The sequence below is a fragment of the Nelumbo nucifera genome, chromosome 2, assembly GCF_055504915.1.
Source record: "Nelumbo nucifera cultivar China Antique chromosome 2, China Antique-T2T, whole genome shotgun sequence".
Taxonomy (NCBI): Eukaryota; Viridiplantae; Streptophyta; class Magnoliopsida; order Proteales; family Nelumbonaceae; genus Nelumbo; species Nelumbo nucifera.
In genome coordinates, this window is record NC_142650.1 from 53,048,068 (window position 1) to 53,073,624 (window position 25,557).

At 39.9% G+C, this 25,557-nt stretch overlaps 1 protein-coding gene and 1 long non-coding RNA gene across 2 annotated transcripts; one reads left to right on the forward strand and one right to left on the reverse strand.

Moving 5' to 3' along the window:
- LOC104601209 (coronatine-insensitive protein 1-like) lies at nt 1-24,099 on the reverse strand. Its single transcript, XM_010264472.3, has 3 exons — nt 22,548-24,099; nt 1,575-2,046; nt 1-1,472 (listed from the first exon to the last, which is right to left on the reverse strand). Exons 1-3 carry the CDS (start codon nt 23,030-23,032, stop codon nt 660-662), a joined length of 1,770 nt encoding a protein of 589 aa, XP_010262774.1. The 5' UTR covers nt 23,033-24,099; the 3' UTR covers nt 1-659.
- LOC148802221 (uncharacterized) lies at nt 2,053-9,019 on the forward strand. Its single transcript, XR_016082364.1, has 2 exons — nt 2,053-4,825; nt 6,594-9,019. It is a non-coding gene; the product is annotated as an uncharacterized LOC148802221 (long non-coding RNA).
- Nucleotides 24,100-25,557: the final 1,458 nt, after the last annotated feature.

A 25,557-nucleotide genomic window follows, 5' to 3' on the forward strand; every position in this document is an offset into this window, starting at 1 on the left:
TTTTGCTGCAGGTAAAGAGTGGCATTTTATTACTAGAAAAAAAAGAGTAACATTTTGTTCATTCAAGAAGTTGACGTCACCAGATACACCAAAGCATAGAGATGAAAACAAGAAAATAACTAGAGACATTGGTCAGCCATCATCTTATAGATGCCATGATGAATTCTCAGATCCAATCCGCTTATTGAACAAACCCTCGATCAGATTGGAAGAACGTGGCTCAGTTTATAGGCTCAGGAGGTACCACCTTGAAGGTACTGCCCACTTTGCCTGATCAAGCTAACTCCATGGCTTTCTTTCACTACCCAATATCAAACATCTGAGATTCAAAGAACAGCGAGTCTTGCTCCTTGGCCATGATAAATGATGGAGGCATGCAATAAAACCAGATCTGGCTAATATATTCAAAGAACGAAAAAATTCAACTCAATCAAAACCAGTATCAGGAAACTGGACCAGAAGATGGCCAAGGGAAGCATCTTGGGACTCTTCACCTGAACAATGTGATTTCAAATTACAAGTAGAACACAAGCTTCATACACAACGGAGATCTCCATGGGGGGCTAGTAAATGATACAAGAAGAGAGACCTGTTGATGGGGCCTGAGCATATCATTGGTACATGAGATGGAAAAAAACAAGAGAAGGATATACAAAGTTCTATGAGTTTATCAAGGAAGGAGCCAATGGAATCACACTATCAGAATAATCTGTTCTCGGCCCAGCAAGGGAGTAGTAAGCAAGTATTTGAGCTGGATGGTCGATTATCTCCTCTCTTTGGCCATCATTAATAACAATCCTTCTTGCAGGAATCAATTCAATGTTCCAGAAAGGACGAGCCATGGCTAAGAGATCATTACCTGTTGCAGATGCTCCATACCCTTGCACCCATAAGTATCTCAAAGAAACTAATCGTAATGCAGCAAGAGCTAGTCCACGTTCACTGAAGCAGCAGTCCCTTACTTCTAGCTTCTGCAGGCTAGGGCACCCTGTAGAGAATGCTAGAAGCCCATCATCTGATTCTCCAACGCATCCCAGAAGCATCCACCTCACATTTGGACTGTACTGCCCTATATAACCAAGACCCACATTAGTCAAGCCTCCGGGTCGCAAATAAAGAGCAAACCTCCTAAGCTTCTCACAACCCCTCAGCAGCACTTGGACCCCATTGTCAAGTGGCAAGTCTGTTATCCTTTCTTCTCGGTCAAGCAAGACTAACCGGAAATCACAGAGGTTTTTGCTATAAGTGCCAATAGCTTCCAATGCAGCATTGGTTATATCAGATACGTAGACAGCCAAGTATTCCAGCTCAATGCAGCCCTGTGCTAAAGCAGATAATCCTCTCTGTGAAACTAGGCCTTGTTCATCCTCCATTTCTTGGTCATCTGCACCCCGTTCAATTCTAAGCCTTTTTAATTTCTTACAACTCTGAGCAAGAACTTCAAGTCCTCTATCTCCAATAACATTCCTTGCCTGTTCATAATACAAAAAACAAAGCTAAGCTTCAAAAACTCAATACTCAAATCAAGGAAAACCACAATGAAGCAATGAAGGAAAATAGTTCTGAACTTATACCTCCAGAATTTCTAAATTGGGGCATCGTTGAATCAGTTGACAATGATCCTCAGTATCTAGCAATACATACAAGAGATCCAGCTTCTTGAGTAGAGAAGCAAATGGAAATACTATAGGCATCTCATTCCTCCCCATGTAGCTAAGGCCCACACTACGTAACCTTGGGGGCAATGTAACAATTGAGTACCTATCAGGTTGCTTATTGAAAGAACCACCGCCAAATTCCTCTAATGTGGTTGCAGCACGGAAGAAACCAACTAAGTCCAATATCTCGCAATCACTAATTTTAATAGAAACCAATGACCGGCAGTTTTCGGCTATCAGTTCAAGGTCTTGGGCACTAATTTTCATGAGCTCAGTCATATAGAAGTTCAACACCTCAAGAACTGTGTTGTTTAGAGCAAGGTCATGAAGCCATTCGCCATCTTTCTCAACTATTGAACTCTCTTCTAAAAACAAGATTCTTATGCATCTGCGGAAGCATAAATAGATAAAGACAAAGGCAAAAATATAAAATGTAGAAGTTCATGTCCAAGAAAAATTTAATCTTTTGCAAAAACATAAACGAAAGCAGCCTTGTCCTAAGCTACTCATACACTTAAAATTTTAGCATAAATTCAGTTTCTAGCATGTTATCCATGCCATCTCTTTTGCTTTTAACTAGGCACCATATGCAAATTGATATATGTGAACTAATTCCTAATGCACCAATTAAGGATCCCAAATCCCCCTAAAGGAGTCTACATCAGATCATGCATACTACCAAACCAGTGTTATTTTACCAATGCAACATATGATCACATACCCAGGATCATGCACTTTTTCTACTTATGCTAAAACACGTTAGAAAATCAACCATAGAAATCATAATCTAAATTTTGCTCAAAAGAATTCATGGATGTATCTTATTAAGGCAATAATAGCATGTAGTTCACCTTTGCAACCCACCATGGATAGTGGGGGCCATGAAAACCATTTTTTTTTGATAAATAGGGGCCATGAAAACAATTGTCCTTTGACACATCTTCTCACAGCCATGCCATGTACATAGGGGTGTCAATTGGACTGGATTTGGTCCAGTCCAATGTGAGTCCATTATAAATGGACCAGGTCCAATCCAATCCAATGAATGTATTGGACCAATTTGAACCAGTCCAGTTCAATGTATGGACCGTCTAATCTGTTCAAATTCATTTTGATTTAGATTGGTTTCAACCCAAACCTGGTCCATTGACACATATATTCTTATCTTATATCAATGGACCAGATATTGACTTAATCCAACCCAATCCAATATAAATTTGTTACGGACGGACCAGGTCCAATCCAATCTAATAAATATTTTGGACCGGATTGATCCAATCCAATATGCCTTGTTGGTCCGTCCAATCCATCCAAATTGATTTTAGACTGGACGGGGTCCAATCCAAAACCGGTCCATTAACACCCTTACATGTACAGCATTGCAAAGGACCTGAGGTACCTACAAGCATTTTTTTCCCATATTGTAACAAGCAATAACAGTCACCCATTTAAAATTTACGGATGATATCATCCTTTTTTGGGAGGATAGAGATGAAGGATCTCCAAATAGTGTTCAACTCTTTGGAATGCATTTTTTTTTCTGACTGAACTCTTTGGAATGTATTTCACATCTGAAAGCCAACCTTGGGAAGAGTTGTACTAGAATAAATATGGATAGGGAACCGATCGAGACGTGCAGAATTCTTTGGATGCTCAGTGAAAGAATACAATCATAAATCATGTGGTTTTTTAGAACTCAATGCTCAAAAGATTTTTACAAGTAATTGTATTGATGAGGATAGATTTGGCCCTCCACTGACATCATGACACATGGCATCTCAGAACAACTGGATGACATCCTAGCATCACCTAGGCGATGACTTGCCCTAAAAATGATGGAGTCCCAGCTGACGACCTACCTGACTCTGCCGCCAACCTGACGACCTACCTCTACTGCCGACCTAGCAACCTGCCTTTGCCACCGACCTGGTGACCTGCCTCTGCCACCGACCTGGCGACCTCATCTACAACTCAGGCACCCTGACGTGCATGGCTAGTAGCACCTCGCCCAGGGCTGACCTGTGGTACCTCGTCAGTACCGATCGAAGTGACCTCGACGTGAGGAGTGACCTCCCTCGAAGGGCTTGCCGACCTGATTGAGGTCCAGGTGGCAACCTACGAGACGTGCTCGCCAACCAACTCTGCATGCATCTCGTCACTCCCGGGTCTCTCTAAAGTCAATTCTCACACCAAATGTTTCGGAGGAAACCGAGTAAGGCACAAAGATTGGCCTACATGCACGACTACCTCCGAGGACTTCGAACCAATTAGGCATGTCTTCCCGGGGATCTCGGATGTGGTGCGTGATGCCCACACCAAACAATGCCTATATAAAGGCCTTACCTCCAACCTCATAAGGGATATGCGCAATTTAGTTCTCGCAGCTCTCCAGCTCTCTCATATTTAACTATCTTAAAAATCTCTGATTCACTGACTTAAGCATCGGAGTGCCCACCCCGAGTAAAGCAACCCAGGCACTCTGACACTGTTTCCTTGCAGGTCGCACCAATAAACTATGCTGCTCACCACCTTCAGCTAGGGACAGTTCAACTAGGCGTCAGAGCCACCTTTAGCTAGGGACAGTTCAGCTAAGCGTCAGAGCCACCTTCATCTAGGGACAGTTCAGCTAAGCGTCAGAGCCACCTTCATCTAGGGACAATTCAGCTAGGCGTCAGAGCCACCTCCAGGTAGGGACAATTCAGCTAGGCATCCGAGCCACATTCCAAGTAGGGATTGTTTAGCTAGGCATCCGAGCCACATTCCAGGTAGGGATTGTTCAACTAAGCATCCGAGCCACATTCCAGGTAGGGATTGTTTAGCTAGCCATCCGAGTTTCGAATTGTTTCGGCAGTTGGGAGCTGCCGAAACATGCATTGTTTTTTTCTTCATATTCGATCCATCTCCATGCATACTCTAATGTTGATTGGGCAGAATGTCCAAATACACATCAGTCTACAACAGGGTGGTGTGTTTTCCTTGATGATTCCCTCATCTCATCAAAGTGTAAGAAGCAAACTAATGTGTCCAAATCCTCTAATGAAGTTGAATATAGGGCCATGTCTACAGCTTGTAGTGAAATCATTTGGTTTAAGAACCTTCTTCAAGAACTTCACTTTCCCCTCATTGATTCCAACCCAATTTTTCATGAGCACACCAATCATATTCAGGTTGACTGTCATTTTATTCGTGATCAATTTGTAACAACAGTAATCACCCCTCCACACATTTCATTTGAGCTTCAACTTGTTGAGATCTTCACTAAAGCTAATGACTTGTGTGCACCATAAGTCCCCTGTGGGCAAGCTGACGTTGTCCCCACATCATTTTGAGGGGGAGTGCAAATAGGGTTGTATTTAGGGGTGGTCACGAGCTATTCGAGCTCAGCTCGTGAAAAGCTCGATTCAGCTTGGTCTAAACCGAGCTTCAAGCTGAGTTCGAGCCCAATATATAGGCTTGTTTGCTAATCGAGCCGAGCTTAAGCCAAATAAAGCTCGGCCCGTGAGGCTCATAAGCCTAATCGAGCTTTTACATGCATACATGTATATATGTATACATACATACATACACATATACTATAGATATAAAAAATAATAAATATAAAAATATTGTAAAATGTTTGCCTCACAGCCGAGCTCAAACCTACGAGCTTTTGACTCGAGACGAATTTGAGCTCAAGTCTCTTGCTTGAATCGAACTTGAAACTCATAGTGTATTGGCGAGCCGAGCTCGAATAGCTAGATATCTAGCTTATCTCGACTCAAATCCACCCCTAGTTGTATTTTATTCTTGTATTGTATTAATGGGTCTCTTTGTATTTCAATAGAATGTATATAGGCTATCTTGTAATCTACCCACATAACACGGGGCATTTATGTAATTATACATAGCTTTTGCCCTATTCAATAAAACATTCTCGTTCGATACACCCCAAGCTCTTCTTCTTCTTCTTTAGTACTTGCATGAAACCCTAGAAGGGTAACAATTAGCTGAACTATGAATCCAAGTAATTGAAACCCTGAGCTCCCTTTCTAGTTTTGTCACTTCTAAGTGGGTTCATATGCTACCATGATCTATGATAATTATGTTGGAGCCATCTGATAATTACCACTAAATCCCCCCCACCACTATATTCCAATAACTGGAATCCCTTTCTAGTTTCTACCACTATATTTTGATACCTTTGTCATTCCTCGAACTTTGACTTAACTGGATTGCCCATGCAAAAGCCGTCGAGGTTTAGCTTTATATTGTTCAATGGTGGGGAAACACTGATTATGTATTACCATACTTATAGACAATGAGGATACTAGACCATTAAATGCTGAATTAATAGTAAATAAAAAGTTAGGACATTTTGGATCCCCTTCATAACATGTAGTAGTCTGGCAGGGGATCCAGAATGTCCTAACAATGAAAAGGATACCAAACCACTCAAAATGGAAGGCCTCTTCACACATTTATAAATAAAATGCAGTCTCCTATAGGCTTTTGCTTAGGTTTGATCAGTTATCAGTCAGCTCCAATAGCAGCAAATAACTCCTTAAGTTCTTCCTTTTAAAAAATGGTTTTTTAGGGAAGTAGCCATAACAAAATGCCAGAGAATTATTGATAAAAACAAAAAAAAAAAACAAAATGCCAGAGAATTAGAAAAGCATTAAGAGCAGTCTAGAAACCTAACATGCCTAGGCATTAGAAAACCATCCATGATCTCTGAAGCCATGACCCCCAAATGCTACATCTCCAACTACCTCCATAGCTATTAAGGCACCTCATTTTTTTATCAATAACAACACTTTTATTAAAAGAGATAAGTAAGATAAACCAGAAAGGAGGGGTAAAATGTCTTAACCCTCCCTTTCAAACCCGAGAAAACATATTACAGAATAGCCCAAAACAAATTAGATCTTCCCACCCCCTATTTAGCCAAGGAGTCAGCCATGGAGTTGGTACTCCTCTTAGCCCATTGAAACCTTATGGTCATCTTCTGAGTTAGTTGCTTGATTTTCTTTCTTTCATTTGAGAACTTCCACATGTTGAACTCTTCCATCTGCAACCATCTAACAGTCAGTTGGGAGTCACCTTCCACCAGCAACTTGCTAATATTCAACTGCTTAGCCCTTTTGACTCCTTCTACAACTGCTAGGATTTCAGCTCTCAGAGAATCCCCCCAGCCTATAGGTCCTGAGAACATAGCAATAATTTGCCTTTCTTCGTTCCTGAAAATACCACCTATGCCTGAAGGGCTTGGATTTCCTTCACTACTACCATCAAAGTTCAATTTGATGAAACCCAAGTCTGGTGGAGTCCAAACAGGTCTGATATCACTAGACATAGGAGCTGACCGAGCCACTTCTTCCCAGTTTCTAATGATGTAGGCTTCAAAAAGCTTCAAAGACTTGACCCAATGAGCCACCCTGACATAAACAAGTTCTATGAGGGCTTCCTTGCTTTTCTCTTTTTCATGAAATAATCTTTGATTTTTTTCTTCCCAGACCGTCCAGCAAACAGAAGCTCTAGCGCATCTCCACAAAATTTTACCTCTCTTCTTTAGACCCCTCACTAGAGTGGAGCTAAACAAGCTTTGCACACTTGAAGGGGAGGGCCACCTGCAACCAAATAAAGAAAAGGACCAACACCAAATATCTGAAACAAAAGGGCAAGAGACAAGCAAGTGATAGCAGCTTTCACCATTCTTCTTACATAAGATGCACCAGTGTGGGAATAAACACCAATTAGGCCTTTTCTTTTGAAGTAGGTTACAAGTGTTACACTTTTCTAGGATTGCTTCCCAGCAAAAAGCACCTACCCTAGGAGGGATGGGGCTACCCCAAACTTCCCAAACTAGAAAATGAGGCCCAGGTACCGAACTAGACTGTGTCAATGCTTTGAAGGAGCAGGAGAAGAAACCCGAGGGAACAAGAGACCACACCCTGGAGTCCACAATGGAAGGTTCAAGGACTACCTCATCCAAGATTTTAAGCAGATTCAAAATGGGTTCCGACTCAGAATCTCTGAGAACCCTTCTGAGACCCAAGTTCCAACCAATAGCGGAATTAGACAAGTTAGCAAATGTTGTTATTTGGTTCATTTTTAAACCTAGACAGAGCAAACAAAGAGGGAAACTACTCTTTCAAGGGAAAATCCCCCACCCAAGTGTGTTCCCAAAAAAGTACAGACAAACCAGAACCAAGATCGTACCTGATAAATGGAAGAAAAGACTACAGGACAGCATGAATTGACTTCCAAGGGGAGGCTCTTGAAGCCCTAGATGATAGCCCTGGATCCCAGCCATCTGCCTCTTGCCCATGAATACTTAGGATTATTTTAGCCACAAATTTTCTTTTTCTTTGGACCATCTCCATAACCATTTCCCTAAAAGAGCTTCATTCTTCTTCCGCAGATTTCCCAGCCCCAGTCCCCCTTCACTTTTAGGTCTTGTAACTAGATCCCACCTAACTCTATGGTACTTTCTCTCCTCCCCAGGTTCCCATAAAAAGTCCCTCATTAATTTTTCCAACTCCCTACAAACTCCTTCTAGGATTTTGAACACCGACAAGAAATATACTGGAAGGTTTGCCAAAGTTGAAGTTGAAAAACAGTTCACTTGATGTATGGAACTGTTTGAGATTAGATGCAAAACAGCAAAACAGCAAACAAGAGAGGAAGAGAAGAGAGAGCTGTTTCAACGAGTGTTAGAGAGTGAGAGGTTCGAACATTACCTCACTCTAACACTCTAAACATTTTATTAAGGTGTTAATCTTTGATAAATTACAGAGAGGCCCTTGAGTGGGCAGAAAAATACAAAAAACTGAACATTATAGAGTATGGGCCCAAAATACGGCCCATAACAAAGAGAAACATAACATAACATGAAATGACAGTCTATGGGCCATTCGGCCCATCTCCTCTACACTCCCCCTCAAGCTGAGCATAGATGTTAATCATGCCCAGCTTGCCAGTGTCATGATGAAGCCTTGCCTTGGAAATGCCCTTGGTGAGAAAATCTGCCAATTGTCCTTCAGAAGCAATGAATGGAAGACACACTTCACCGGAGGAGACTCTTTCTCGAATAAAGTGTCGATCAACTTCAATATGTTTGGTTTGATCATGTTGTACCGGGTTGTGAGCAATGTTGATGGCAGCCTGATTATCACAATACAACATCATGGGTTTGTCATGATCAATCCCAAGTTCTTCCATTAAGGACCTTAGCCACAACAATTCCGAGACTCCATGTGCCATGGCTCTATACTCTGCTTCTGCGGAGGATCGGGCCACAACAGATTGTTTCTTACTCTTCCAAGAGACAACATTACCAACCACCAGACTGCAATACCCTGAAGTAGATCTTCTATCATCAATATTTCCAGCCCAATCAGCATCAGTATAGGCTTCAAGTTTCAGATGACCATGCTTGGTAAATAGAACTCCTTTTCCTGGCGAGCCTTTCAGATAGCACAAAATCCGTTATGCTGCTGCCATATGAGTATCTCTAGGAGCATGCATGAACTGGCTAATGCAACTGACAGCATACGCAATATCTGGCCTAGTCATGCACAAGTACAGAAGCTTCCCAAGAAGTCTCTGAAAGACCCCTTGGTCTTCCAACAAAGTTCCATTCGAAGCTGAAAGTTTGTGACTCATATCAATGGGAGTTGCAACTGGTCTTGCACCCAGTTTTCCAGTTTCAGACAACAAATCAAAGACATATTTCCTTTGGGAAATAAGAATCCCATCCTTGGATCTGGCAACTTCTATGCCAAGGAAGTATCTCAACTCCCCCAGATCCTTAATCTCAAATTCTGTATGGAGGAAAGACTTAAGGGCCAGAATGCCTGAGGCATCATCACCAATCACTATAATGTCATCAACATACACAATGAGATACACTGCTAGAGATCCATTTTTCTTCACAAACAGAGTATGATCTGACTGTGTCTGAACATAGCCGAATTTAACAAGTGCAGCTCTAAATCTCTCAAACCAGGCTCTAGGAGATTGTTTGAGACCATAAAGTGATTTCTTCAATTTACATACATTTCCTTGCATATCTTTCCCATACATCCCTAGAGGAAGACACATGTAGACCTACTCATGTAAGTCACCATTCAGAAATGCATTCTTTACATCTAACTGATAGAGAGGCCAATCAAAGTGAACTGTCAGAGATAAAAGAACCCTCACAGATGTCATCTTGGCAACAGGGGCAAAAGTCTCCAGGTAGTCAATCCCATATGTCTGTGTGTAGCCTTTTGCAACAAGTCTGGCCTTGTACCTCTCAATAGTTCCATCAGCCCCGTATTTAATGGTAAAAACCCACTTGCACCCAACTGGATCCTTCCCTTCAGGCAAATCCACCACCTCCCAAGTACCATTTGCATGTAGAGCATCCATTTCAGTCTCCATGGCATCTCTCCATTCTGGAATCCCAAGGGCTTCTGAGACAGACCTAGGAATGGGGTTAGAAGCAACAGAAGATAGGCAAAGTATGAAGGAGAAAGTAGGTCATAAGAAAGGTGTTTGGAAATGCAGTGTGCAGTACACTTCCGCTTCCCTTTCCTAACAGCAATGGGGACATCAAGGTCTGGGAAGGATGATTCCAAAGGAGCTGAAGCAGTACTTGTTATCTCATCTGTGATTGGGAATGTATGAGCCTCATCTGTTGTAAGGGAAACTACTTGTTCATTCCTGGATCTCTGCCTTTGATACACTTTGGATTATGGGTAGGACGAGGAGGTAAAGAAATAGGGGCACTAGGACAAGAAGTATGAAGTGATTGATCCTCCTTTGATTCATTTGGTGAGGATACAGGTTTGTCAAGAGACTCAACTGGGACAGGAAGAGGAAGAGCAAAAACTTGTGACAGACTCTCCCCCTGTGGACAATGTCCTTCCTGAGAGGAACCATAAAAAGGAGAAAGTTCATCAAAGGTAACATCTATAGAGACATGTCGGGTGCCAGTCTTTGGATTAAAACAACAATAACCCTTTTGTGTGGGGGAGTAACCAAGGAAGATGCATTTGTGGGCTTTCGGTTCAAACTTATGTCTCTGCACACTTGGAATGTGAACATAGCAGGTACAGCCAAACACACGAAGAGGAATTGGGAAGAGATCATTATCTGGATAAAGAAGACAGAAGGGGGATTTAAACCCTAAAACCCTGGATGGCATACGGTTTATGAGATAGGTAGCAGTAAGTATAGCATCACCCCAAAATCTTGTGGGAACATGTGAGACAAACAAAAGGCTCCTTGCAACTTCAACAATATGTCTATTTTTTCTCTTAGCAACTCCATTTTGTTCAGGGGTTCTAACACAGGAGCTTTGATGAATAACCCCCATGTCAGAGAGATACAAGGATAAACTCTTCTCAAAATACTCTTTTGCATTGTCAGATCTGAAAACCTTAATTCTGGTATCAAATTGAATTAAAACAAGCTCATGAAATTGCCTCACAAGTCTTGGGACTTCATCCCGGGATTTCATTAAGTATATCCAAGTGAATCTAGAAAAGTCATCAATAAACAGGATAAAATATCTGTAACCCCCCATAGAGGATAAGTGGTAAGGCCCCCCCACACATCAGAGTGCACAATATGAAAAGAAAAAGAGGATCTTTTATTACTCACAGGGTAATTTTTTCTACAATGCTTTGACAACTGACAGGACTCACAATTGAGACTAAACACACTGACTCCCTTAAACAGTTTTGGAAACAAATGACTTAAAGCAGAAAAAGGTAAATGACCCAACCGACAATGACTCAACATAATTTGACTGACAGACTCTGGAAAAGTAGAACCAAAAGCAACATTCTTGGGATGATCAAAGCATTGGCCAGGGGTGTCGAGTAAGTATATTCCATTTGCTTCATGGCCACTCCCAATCACCTTCTGAGACTTCAGGTCCTGAAACACACAGTGAGAAGGGAAAAAGGTTACACAACAATTCAAAGACTTGGTCAGGCTACTTACAGATAATAAGTTGGTATTTAATTTAGGTACATGAAGAGTGGAAGATAAGAGTAAGGAGTCTATAGCCTTGACAGTTCCCTTGCCAAAAATAGGGGCAAGAGAACCATCAGCTAAGGTGATTTTGTCACGACCAGGAAGTAAATCATATGAAACAAACAAAGTGGAAAAGTTGGTCATGTGATCAGAAGCACCTGAGTCTATGATCCAAGGGGTTTTGTGATTACTTGAGGTGGATGCATGGTTAGCAGAAGCCCTTATACCTAAGTGAGCAAATGCAGTGGTGGCTGGACTTCCAGAAGGGTTGGATGATGAAATTACACCTTCAAGTTGGCTGATCATCTTTCCAAACTTCTCATATTCAGCTTTCATGGCTGCCAACTGTGCACTGGTAGACCCAACCTCTGTATCTATGCTTGTGGCTGCATGTGCACTTCCTGTCTTTCTACTATCATTCTTCTTCTGGAATCTGATAAGTACATGATTGGGATGCAATTTCCAACACTTGTCCTTTGTGTGTTTCGGCTTCTTACAATATTCACACATCACCTCCTTCCTTCCTGTGCCACTATGAGCTCCTGTAACCCCTTTGGGTTTAATTCCCATATTTGCAAAATGATCATTGATACCGACTCCTTGAACCTGCACTTGCCTCCTACTTTCTTCACTGCTGACCAAAGTATATGCTTGTGACAATGAAGCATCTTCCTTGGACAAGATGTTTTGCTTTGTAATGTCATATTCAGAGTTTAGAACTGTCAAGAACTCAAAGACCCTATTCCTTTCAACCAATTTCTTGTATGTTTCAGCATCCTTGGGGGCATCCCATGTCACAGCCTCTATCAAATCAATCTCTTGCCATAGAGATTTTAGGGTTGAGAAGTATGCTGCAAGTGATTTCTCCCCCTGCCTTAGATTCTTCACATCACTTCTCAGTTTGTAGGCTCTGGCAACATTCAACTTCTAGGAGTAAGTTTTTGCAACACTATCCCAGATTTCTTTAGCCGAGTTCATCTACAGGTAATGTTGGCTAATCTGTGGCTGCATTGAGTTCACAAGCCACCCAATCACTGTGTAATTCTCCTGCACCCATTTCTCATAAGAGGGATCCTCCTTTGGGGGAGCTTTCTTGCTCCCAGAGATAAACCCCCACTTTCCTCTACTGCAAATATGAATTTTTACGGATTGTGACCAGGCCAAATAATTGGTTCCATCCAATTTAACTGTAGTTACAGCCAACAAGGAATCAGTTGTAGTTCCCGAATTATGTCCATATTCAGCAATGCTCTTGTTCTCAATTTCTGAGAAGTCCATTATGTAACAGCTTCAATTAGGGTTTCAGCAAGCCTTTAAAAGTGATCTGATTTCAAAGAACTCAGATTGAGTTGAAACAATAGCAAACACAGCAACACACAAACTCAGTTCAGAACTGACAGTCGTGAGAACCAAGTTCGGTGGCAGCACTTTCAAAGAGAAGAAACCCTGATTCAGCCTTCAAGGAACAATCAGCAGGCCTCCAAACAATATGTATTCTTGGTTCCCAACAATAATTTCCCAAGGAGAACAAAGAAAACAGTCCACAGTACCTAAGAGGACTTTTTACAAACACTATGTATGCAACAGTCAACACTTCACTGTTAACAAGCAAAAATCACTTCAAGAACACTTTGTCTAGGTCCAAGAAGCAGCTGAACTAAAGTAGAGGCTTGTACCACTTAATTTAGATCAGTTTTCAGCAGTTTGGAAGCCCAATAACAGCCGAACCACATTTCCAGAATAACCTAGAAATCAGTCCAGCAACAGTAGGCCGAATGGAGGTGTGCTTTGAATGCTTTAACAGTCCTCCCAAATAACAAAAATAACTCAGCAAAGAACTGAGAAAACAACTTACAGTATCTCTAGTTTGAACTTCAACCAGGCCGAACACTTTGCTCTCTGAGCTAGCTTCGAAATCCCTTTTCTCTGATTTCAAATCAGACTGAAAAACTTGCTCTCTGATTCCTCCTGGTCACCGAACCCTTCTCCAAGTGTATAGAAACTTGGGCACCCTCCAATGACCTCCAAGAATCAGGCGAATGACTGTAAACATTCAGCCCTAGAACCTCCTCATGCAGTTAGCTGAACTAGAACCACATGAGGGACACGCCAAGCAACGACCCACTCTGATACCAAGTTGAAAAACAGTTCACTTGATGTATGGAACTATTTGAGATTAGATGCAAAACAGCAAAACAACAAATAAGAGAGAAAGAGAAGAGAGAGAGCTGCTTCAATGAGTGTTAGAGAGTGAGAGGTTCGAACATTACCTCACTCTAACACTCTAAACATTTTATTAAGGTGTTAATCTTTGATAAATTACAAAGAGGCCCTTGAGTGGGCAGAAAAATACAAAAAACAGAACATTACAGAGTATGGGCCCAAAATAAGACCCATAACAAAGAGAAACATAACATAACATGAAATGACAGTCTATGGGCCTCGGCCCATCTCCTCTACAGTTGACTTAATCAGTGTTATCCTGCCCCCCAGAGACAAGTAGTTCTTCTTCCAAGAAGCTAGCCTTTTAGTGAACCTGTCAATCACCGGATTCCAAAAGCTCCTTTTTTCTGGGATTGTCCCCCAAAGGAAACCCTAAGTACTTCAGTGGCCAATGAGCTATCTCACATCCTAAGCATTGCTTCAATATTCAAGACTTTACTATTGAAACACAAAAGATTCAAGGGTTTTGAGAAGACAAAAAGAAAGAAATAAGGATAGAACTAGTATCATCTTTTTTCACAATTACCCTCTATCTTATATAGAACAAGGTCCATTACTTGGTGTAATGGTAAAATCTCAAGATGACAAACATGAGAATGCAGGTTCGAAACTGAGGACAGCCACTTTATGTGAGAAAATGCCAAAACGTTACAACTGCACCCAACCTACCCCTCCCAAACCCCAGATATCTTTTTTTTCGATAAATGAGTAAGATTTTATTAAACCAACAAATAAGAGTTACAGGCAGCCCAAGGAAAGGCATGAGGTGCAACCTTTCCTTTAAAACTAGTTACAGAATTATAAGTTCAAAAGAAATTACACAGAATCCCAAAATAAAGTAGCCCGAGAAACCCCCTGTTTTGCAAGTGAATCAGCCATTCAGTTTGCTGATCTGCCTACCCACTGAACTCTGATTGTCATATTCCTTGTTAGCCATTTAACCTTTTTGAGAAGATCTCTAAATCCCCAGATCACAGAGTCCGGATCCTCCAACCAACCCACTATCACTTGGGAGTCCCCTTCAATAATCAGATGCTCTATTCCTAGTTGGTTCGCGATCTGGATTCCTTGCACAGCAGCAAGTAATTCAGCCCTTATAGAGTCTTCCACACCCGTAGGACCTGAATACAAAGATATAATGCTGCTGTATTTATTTCTCAGCACTCCTCCTATACCTGAAGGTCCAGGGTTACCTTGGCTACTCCCATCAAAAGTTCAGCTTAATAAACTCCTCCCCAAGTGGCATCCATTCAACCACATATCTGTCCTCCGGTCCTTCCTGGTAAAAGTATTAGCCATTGTTAACCTACTTCTCCATAGATCATCGAAAGAGTATGCATCAAAGAGATTTAAAGTTTTCAGCCACTGAATTGCCCTTGTCAAAATACATTCTTTAACTTTCGCAAATCTCCTTTCCTTTTCACGAAAAAATTCTGGGGTTCTTTTCTTCCCAAACAGTCCACAACAAAACTGCTCTTATGCACTTCCACATAATTCTCCCTCTCTTTGTATGCCATACAAAAGTAAATGGACTAAACAGCAAGCTAGTATCAAATGGCAGGTTTCTCCTATACTCAAACAACAGTCCTCATTCTGAGTTTTACATAGAACACACTAATTAGGGGATAAGCACCATTTTGGTCCCCTCTTTTGTAGGTTTTCCAAGGTATTAGTCTTACCACAAAAAACAACAACCTTTGGGGGGATGGGTCTAATCTAGAATTCTTTAACTAGGAAGTTCTGGGGTGCAGAAGTGGAGCAAAGGGACTTGAAAAAAAGAAGAACAAGTGAAAAAGCCTTTCGGATTAGAGGTCCAAATTCTTATGTCAGGTTTGAGGGGATCTAAGCAAACAGACTCAAGTGAAGACAACAGTTCTAAAACACAAGCACTTTCATCATCACGTAACCCTCTTCGGAAACCAAAATCCCAATTTAAGGCCAAAGAGAAAGAAGCTAGGGAGGAAATAAAACTAGAAACCGGCTCCTTCTTATAAAGGGAAAGAGAGTAAAGAGAGGGGAAAAGGTCTTTGAGAGGTTGGTTGTCTACCCAAATGTCTTCCCAAAAAAGAACATTGTTTCCAGAATTAACATCATACCTGACTAGATTGAGAAAATGGGGAAGGATTTCGTGTATAGTGTTCCAGGGTGTTGCAAGAGTCGCCCGTCAAGATACCCTGTCATCCCAACCGTTCTGTGAACAACCATGAATACTCTTCACCACCCTGTGCCACAACCTCTCTCTCCCAACGGCCATCTCCAAAGCCACTTCCCTAGAAGAGCTTCATTCTTAAGAACTAGGTTACCTAATCCTAATCCCCCTTCTTCCTTACTCATGTTGACTATCTCCCACCTAATTAGATGATCCTTCTCTTCCCCTGCCTCCCACAAAAAGTCCCTCATCACCTTTTCTAGTTTCTTAGCTTCCCTTGAAGGTATCCTAAACATCGAGAAAATAAACCGGAAGACTGGCAAGAGTCGCCCTAATCAAGGTCACTCTACCCCCTAACGAAATGTAACTTTTCTTCCAAGAAGCCAACCTCTTTTCGAACTTATCCACAATTGGATACCAAAACCAACTTTCTTTTGGGTTAGCTCCTAACGAAAGACCCAAGTAGGTTAAAGGCTAATCAGACATAGAACACTCTAGACAACCTACTACAGCCTCTGTCTCCCAAGCTTCCAAATTGATTCCAACCACACAACTTTTGTCAAAGTTAATTGTCAAGTTTGAAGCAGACTCAAAGGATTTAATAAGATCCTTTAGGTTTCTCACTCTCCCTAAGTCTCCCAAAACCCCAGATATTTGGGACCAACATTGAGCAATGGCCTTTTTCTACAAAATTATGGCCTTTGGTTGCCATAATTTTTTGTTATGCAATTACTCTGTTAGATACTTATGACATTATGGTGTTCCATTCAAAATATTGAAATTAATAGATTTAAAATGCTATTGTGTTTTAGATATGATGTTATGATATGAATTAATGTTATTAGTAACAAAGCATTTCTATTTTTTAGTTAGTTGTTGTCTTAAAGTTGCTTGATTCTGAGCAGGCTATTTATTCCCATATCAAAATCACACCTTATAATTTTATTTCTTGTAGGCCCAATCCTATAAGTAGGCTGAAATAACTTATTTGAAAAAGACAGACCTGCAATAGAGTCAATTTAATTGGGCATCAGCTCCTAAATTAATTTAAATGGAGGTCAGGCCCCAATTACAACTCATTAAACATATAATGGGATTGTAGTAGAGCCATTTACATGGGCACCAGTCTCTGAAAGAGTTGAATTTATGTTAGTTAAGAAAGGCCCAATTAAACTTATGAGGTGTCCTTCTCCTTAAAAGAGGACACCGCTTGTCTTTTCACAAAAGAGAGGACTCTTTTCACCCGAGAGAGAGAGAGAGAGAGAGAGAGAGAGCTTTCCTTTAAGAGGTATGGCAATGAAAGAGAGTTCCTTTGGCAGTTATTAATACATGACAAGTATGGTGGAGCCACTCTAGGTTGGGAAATTACAAATGTTCAAAGGCCTTATGGTTGGGACTTTCTTCAGATCCTTGCACAACTCCTTACTGCCCAGTTAAAGCCATTTGGAGAGAACTAGTACCACCTAGAATTTCAGCTTTCTGTTGGGAGGTCTATCACAACAAAATTAACTCTCTGGAAAATTTGCAACAGAAAAGACCTTCCTGGTGTTTATCTACTAATCTCCTTCAGGTTTGTGACTGCTATCTGGGAGCATTTTTTCTTGTTTGGGTGCAGGTGGAGGCTGCCAGCTCATCTAAAACAATTGTTCAATGCCTCCTTTACTTCATAAAGGAATAGAGGAAGGATGCTGTGGAGGTGTGTAAGGGCAGCTATCTTATAGTGTGTTTGGGAAGAGAGGAATAACTGCACTTTTAACGATAAAGAAATTGGTCTAAGGGTAACCATTGATATCATTGCCATCATTAAAGTGGCTATTCATTGGGTTAGGACTGAGGAGCTGTTTGCCATATTTAAGACTGAGGGTGAGGGCATTATAAGAAAATGGAGGGAAGTGGTTGATTCTGCTCCAAACAGATCAAGAATACAAGCGGAGTAGCAACAACCACAATTTCCATCTGTGAACCTAAATTTTGATGAGTGCAACTTAGGCAATCTAGGCCCATTTGGGATAGGAGTGGTATGAAATCACCTGGGTGATGATTTGATCATGTTTTCTGGAGCTATAGATGATGGGGATTCAATTAGAGCAAAGTTGAAACTTGAAAGCTGCGTTCACATGTTTGAAAAGGGAAAAAGAAATGGAATTTAACAAACTAATTGTAGAAGGAGACTCCAAGGTCGTAACAAGTTGTATGGGAAGTCATGAGGAGGAGCCATGGAAGCGCAAATATGAAATAGAGAAGCGAAAGAAATACTAAAGGATTTGGGATCTGTCATTCAATGGACACTGAGGTCAGCTAATAGTCTTGCAGATGAGATGAGCTGGATGGCAAAACAGGGGGTAACAAGGAATTCAATGCTTTGGGGAATAGTACAGTAAAGGGGAAATTGTAGGTAATACTAATTGATACGAGGATGGTTAAGGCAACACCAAGCAATACCATCCATTCATTTTTTTATAAGTAATAAGTAAATTTTGTTAAAATAAAGTAAATAGTGCATCCTGAATAGGTGTTAAGGCAACACCAAGCAACAAAATCCAATCACTTTAATTATTCAAAGATTTTCTACTTAATAAAATTTTAACTATTACTGATAAAAAAAGAGGACTATGTTTAAATATTATTTTTCTTTTCCTCCTAGTCTCAAAGCTAATCGTATGTAGGGGAGACAGCTGGCTGATCATGACTCCCTAGGAAATGTTAACTAAATCCTATTTGGGGGACAAAACCATCTAAAGGCTTGCTCAGAAAACTCAGCTGGTTATATTTACCTACACTGAGATTAATCTAAACATCAATGTTGTCAAAATCTTACAATTCACGATTTGAATCATGAATCCCAAGGATTTTGATTTGAATCTTATGTCTGAATCCTTTTTGGCAGAAACCTACGATTTGATTCATAAATGTTACGATTTCTATGATTCACTATGGTTCAAATAAATTCAATTAAGAATTAATCCTCTACTTTTTTTGTTTATAATTAGTTTTGCCAAGGGAGACTTTTTTTAAAGCCCTTACTAGAAAATGATTTATTTATGTTATTTAAGACTAGAAATTGACTTTATTTTCCATCATATGTAGGTTAAAGAACCGTTGTATTATATAAGTGGTAAATTCTATTGCTTTAAGTACATATATGGTAGATATAGATTAAAAATAGGGTAAAGTCACTTGTCTATGATATATTTAGCCTTTTAATATATCTATATATGATTTTTTACAAGTTTGTAAAAAATAGAAATTATCTTACAATTTACGACACAATTCACAATTCGATTTGATTCAACTTTCTATATGATTTACATAGATTACGATTTCCGACACATTGCTAAACATCTAGTTAAAATTTCCACTTTGTGTGGGGAGGAAATCATCTATGGTATTGTTCATGAAATTTGGCTAATTATAGTTCCCTACACCATGATTAATCCAAAAATCAAATTAAAATTTCTATTTTGTGTGGGGAGAAAAACCAAATTTTGACAGATCTATGGTGGGGGGATGGCACTCTTAAGGACAGATTACCAGGGCTGCTCTCTGTTTCTCTTAAACAAAGATTTCCTAACTTCAGATTGCATTTCTCTTTCTCATTTGGTTTGGACTGGAATCTGGGATTGAGAAAGGGCTTATGGGATTCTGAGGCTCAGGATGCTTTGTCTCTTCTAAACCTCTTGGGAGGGGTCTTCATTGGTCCATCTAAACCTGACTCTAGAATTTGGACCCTTAACAGTTCGTCATTTTTTGTGTGCTTCTTTTTTTGGTGGGTTTTCTCTGGATTCTCATTACAATTTATCTTATCCTATTAGTGTAATTTAGGGAGGGCCATTGCCACCAAAGTTAAGGGCTTTCTGCTAGGAGATTTACCACAATAAGATCAACTATTGTGAAACTTGCAAAGGAGACCAAGCTGATATCTTTCCCCATATATGTGTCTCTTGTGCAAAGCGAATGGTGAAAACACCTACCACTTGCTAATCTCCTATAACCTTGCAACTGCTATTTGGGAATACGTTTTTTCATGTTTTGGTTGCAGGTGGCACCCACCAGCGGAGTTGAATTATTTGAAACAGCTTTTTTCTCTCCCACCAAGAAGAGAGGAAAAATCCTATGGAGATGCAAAAGCACAAGAGTTCTGTGGTGTATATGGGAGGAAAGGAACTCAAGGCTTTTCAATGACAAAGAAAGAGGAGTTGAGGAAGCCATTGATAATATTACTACCAAGGTGGCAAACTGGGTTAAAACTCTGGACCTACTTGCTCCATATTCCCTTGATGATATTAGCAGAAACTGGAAAACAGTAGTGGATTTTGCTATTGGGAAGAAATAAACAATTGCCATATGGCAACCTCCACCTTTTTGTCTTATGTTAAGTTGAACTTTGATGACTACAGTCTAGGCAACCCAGGATTGTCAGGTGCTAGGGAAGTGATAAGGAATAGTGAAGGGAACATAATTGCTATGTTTTCATTTCCAATTGGGGTAGGAGACTCAATAACAACAGAACTCTTGGTGGCATTAAGAGCGCTTAAAAAGACAAAATTACTAAATTATACTAATGTCATTAACTCATTATTGGAGACTCCAAGGTAGTTACAAGATGGTTGGACAGTAATCAGGAAGGTTCATGGACTTATGGACATATGGTAGGTGGATTGGCTAAACAGGGTGTAACAAGGAATAATCTGTTTTGGAGTTTGATCAACTGAGGGGTTCCATTATGTAGTAATTCCTCTGTATTCTGAAGTGGCTAGCTGAGGCTATCTCTCAAACTAAGGAATATATACCAGAATTTCCAATAGAAAACTCTAAAGTTAAAATGTGTTTAGTCTACACCATTCATTACACTTCTAACCCAGAATCAAAAAGGTGTATTCCCCCTAGCAGAAATGTAATTAAGGAAATGTCTATAAGGCATCTTCAATGAGGGCTACCGAAATACTTAATAAACCTAGTTACTAGTCTAATTGGGTGAATTATGTGATGTGAGAAATCTACCAAAAAATTTTTTTCCGACTAACAGTTGCAAATTGACTAGTATAAAAAATAGGGTACTAACCTTGTTCCTCATAAGGTTCTATCATCTAGGCACCTAGCTGACTAGGTGCTCCACTGTTACCTGGAATTATCCATACACCTTGACAACTACAAATACCTATTTGAAGAAATCAAAAAATCTATTATATATAACACTATTTGGGAAACAATGTTAAAAAATGAAAAATCCAAAACCAAACTACCTCTTGAGCATTCATCAAAAAAAAACAAACTACCTCCTGAGCAAAAAGCTCCTTCAAATCCAACATAGGATTCTAGAAAAATATTTTATTTTCTAAATGCTTAGATAATGAAGAAACCATAGCACTATAAGATGTTCCATGTACAAAAATTCCAACAGAAACACGGACAGAGGGTTACACACATAGGAGTGCAACTCGGGTTGGCCTGAGTTAGCATTTTACACTACTTCAGGCTCAGACCTTCGGACCAGACCCATTCAAATTTTGATAAAAGCCCAACTCGACCCTGCCTGAGTTGCACCCCTACACACACAAATACAAAGGTGGGGAAAAAGAGAGTAAGAGAAACCATTTTTTACTTTGTTCCATTTTCTAAAATGGTTTTCCTTTTCAATGGCTTGAAGATGATCTATGTAGTATGATAAGTTGCTAATTCATTCCTAATGTTTTTATCCACTACCTGTGTAGGCATCCATTCATTAATATCTTCTCTATTGACTAAATTACTACAAAGGCCATTGGAAGAACATTTTACATGCAAGCAAAAAGACCATGGAGATTGTTTCGCACAATAAAAGGAATTCCTTGCAACAAAATAAATAAATAAAAGGAATCCCGGTGCTGGTGCTTTTAATGAATGTTCCATGTAGTACAGTGGTTGGCTAACAAGAAGATAATTGATGTGGCAAAGTAGGAGCCGGGTTTGCTTATGGAAGGGGAATATTGTAATAATTTCATCTTTCTATTTTTACTTCCCATGTATTGACGGACCCTTTTGTAATTCACTCTCCAACTGACCCACCTCAAAAGAAGGGAAGAAAGAAAAAAGAAAAGAAGATTATTCCTTTTACCCTACAATCTACATGTCCGGTATTTGTGAAAATAGAAGTAAAGGTTCAAATTATATCAAAGTTCTTCAGGTATGCATCATAGAAATTGCCTAAATTGATTTTCAATTATCAAGAAAATAATTATAACAAAATAAGTAAATAAATAAAACTGTAAAAATAAAAAAGAAAAAGAAAAAACCATATGAAATTTTGCACGTTAAGGAAGACATCTCAACGGTTGCTCAATGAGATTCTGTCATTGTTTTCTCTTGTTCTTCTAACGACGATTTGGCAGAATTTCCTGACAAAAAGATTTTAAAATGCATCTTTTTTCCATTAATAAGTTCAAGTTAGCCATGATGATGATGATATTTAGAGGAGTCTGGAGTTAAAACTTAACCAAGAAATATCTCATCTGCTATAACACAAGAAGTACCTGCAAGATCGTGCAACATGTCTAAGGCCATCAGTAGAAAATCCAGAACACTTATCCAGTTTAAGCGATTGCAGCACGCGACCACGAGCTTGAGCTAGAACCTCCAGATCTGTGTCCTTGACGATCATCCGCCGGAAATGAAGTGAGTTCAGGCAATCAAAAGCCTCTGCGATTTCCTTGATCCATGGAGTAACGTATCCTCCCCAATCCTCTGGTATAAGATTAAACATTGCAGCCCGGGGTTTGCCCTTCAATTTTAGCGACTGAAGATTCTTAAACCTTCGCTTCAGACGATCGGGAGTGGTTGTGTAACACAGAGCAATGACGATATGCTGCCGCGTCAAAGCATCAGCCTCGTACCAACTACGACACACCAAAGAAACAGCATCGCGATCACGAGGGTCGTTGAGGTATTTCATGACACACTTTAAGGCCTCATCTGATATGCCAAAGCTCATTACTCTAGACAAATTTTTAGTCCCCATGGATAGAACATAAAAGCTAACCCTCTTTCAAAGATCAAAAAGTCGAACAAAACAGAAGTCGGGACTCCGGTAAGGCGGTAACCCAAATAGTAGAGCTCTTCATGCAGAAAAGACCAAAAAACTAAAAAAGAAAAAGAATCCCTATCTAAAGGAAAATCTTGAACCACAAAACGCCTAAGCTACACTGCGACAACCACCAACAAAAGCCAAAGGGGAAAAAGTATACGAAAGCCCCTAGAAAACCAAATCACTCAATAACAACAACAGCACTGCTCCCCTGTTATCAACGAATTCAGTCGAGAACCACAAATCTCAAAGCTTGTAGAATGCGGAGTTTATAACCATTCCAGAAATTGAAAGAAGTACTGCAATTGACATCAGCGAGGCAAATTCGGCCTTATCTTCAACTGCTGTAAACAAAAGACAATATCCAGCTTTCGCAGCAAAAGCTTAAAAAAAATTCCACAAAACACAGAATCCACCCTGCGCGTAACCTTCAAGCTAGTCCACGATCTGCTTCAGAACTACTGCGAGAAGAAAAGTAAGAAGAACAAAACACAGAAACCAACCGGATCGGTCGTTAAAAATGAATGAACTTCCTGATTTATAGGACTGCACAAAAAGAAGACCGAACTTCGAAATTAGAGAAACTGATCAGGTCCGCCAATCCAACGCCCCAAGACTCTCCTCTACGAATTTCTTGAAGAAAAGCACAGCGTCTCAAGAGACGGAGCTGGTGCAAGGGAGCAGAGTCTGCAGCTCTGCCACCTCTGAAATCGGCCATCAATGGCGTCACATAACTCGAAACCTCCGACAAGGATTAAGAATCAATGGTAAAGATAGTCAGATAATTTTTTATCAGACGGCGACAGTTAGCAGCAATTCTTTGGAAAAACGGATCAGACCAACATATATATATAGATACAGCGAACGAGCAAGAACTAGAAGGGTTTAGGCTTTAGATTCTCTCGACTGCCGCCTTGGCGCCTCCAGGCCCTCCACAACTCCCCAACTTAACCACTTTTCACACCCAAAATAACACACACCACTAACCACTTGATCATTCCGTATCAAAAAAAAAAAAAAAAAAACACTTGATCATTTATTACTGCATAAATCTATGATGCCCGAAAGCTATGATACGCATTTGAGAAAATATTTCGATTCGGAAATAGTGATTAGTAAATACACAAAAAGTAAATTCCTAATAAACCCTCACTGCCTACCGTTGGATCACCGTTAGATGTTTTCTCCTTCCGAATTCCAAAGTTGGCGTGGGTCCCGTATCAGAATTCTGAATCGAATGGTTGAAGACTTCTGTCCCAGTAGCACAACGCTGGGTGCTTGCTGGTCTCTAATTTTTCTGAACCTTGACAGCTGTAACGCAGTAGTACGATTTTCTTTTTTTTTTTTTTGATAATTTGAAAATTGTGCTTAAAAGTCAGAACTCTGAAGGCCTGATGTGGAATTTCGTTTTTTTCTTTTTACCCTGGACTCCTTGTTCTCTGGGCTTTAATTTTTCTATTAGTCGAAAAGCGATAAATCGGGCTTTTATCAGCAAAATTTATGTGGGCAGTGTGAGTAAGCTTGTGAAAAGGACACCGTTAACTTGTTATCTCTTCTAAAATGACAGCCTTTGTTATTATTACAAGGAATGAGGACCAACGTGGACGAATAAAATATGGGACCCGCCTGCCGTGTAAGGATTTTAGCCACGTCAGCATCATTCCTTGTTGGGATTGGACCTCGGAACCTTCTGATGCGACAGAACAGAAAACCCTTTTTTCTTAAATTTTAAGAAAAGCCAAATAATAATGGAAGTGGAGAAGGTGGGACCAACGTGCATGAGGGGTCGACGTTGGCTGAAAGGTTTGACAGGGTAAGAAACCGACTTATGTAGTCTTGTAGCCCCGCCACCTCCGCTGCCACTTGTCATTATTTAATTTCAAACTGTCTTGGCCAAACAGGTGGGACCTAAGAAATCGACAGGACATGATGAATTGATGATCATAAGCATCGGAATGACGGCCACATATTTAGGGGGAGTTGCGTGCAATATGGCCTGTTCGCACTGGTTATCGGTCTATATTAGGCATCAAATTTAGAGAAATTTTCTAAAATTAACGATGAGTTTTCAATATTTCTCTTAAATTCATTATAACTTTTCAAAACATCTAAAATTCATTAGTAAGTTTTTATTTTTCAAAATTTATCTTCCGTTAATGCACCGTTAATGTTTCTTAATAGAGGTATTCACATCAGCATAAATAATAATTTTTATGACCAAATCACCCTTGAATAGTGAGTTAGAGGAAAAGGGTCTTTTTCATTTTTTAATTTTCTATTTTTACATTTTAGTGTTTTGTTATAATTTCCAATTTTTTTATAATTCTGTTTTTTACATTTTTCTATTTTCTACAATCTATAAAATTTCTTGTATTTTTTGTTATTTATTTGCAACTTCTGTGTTTTTCTATAATTTTTGGTGTTTTTCTACAATTTTTATTTTCTGATTTTGTTTTTCA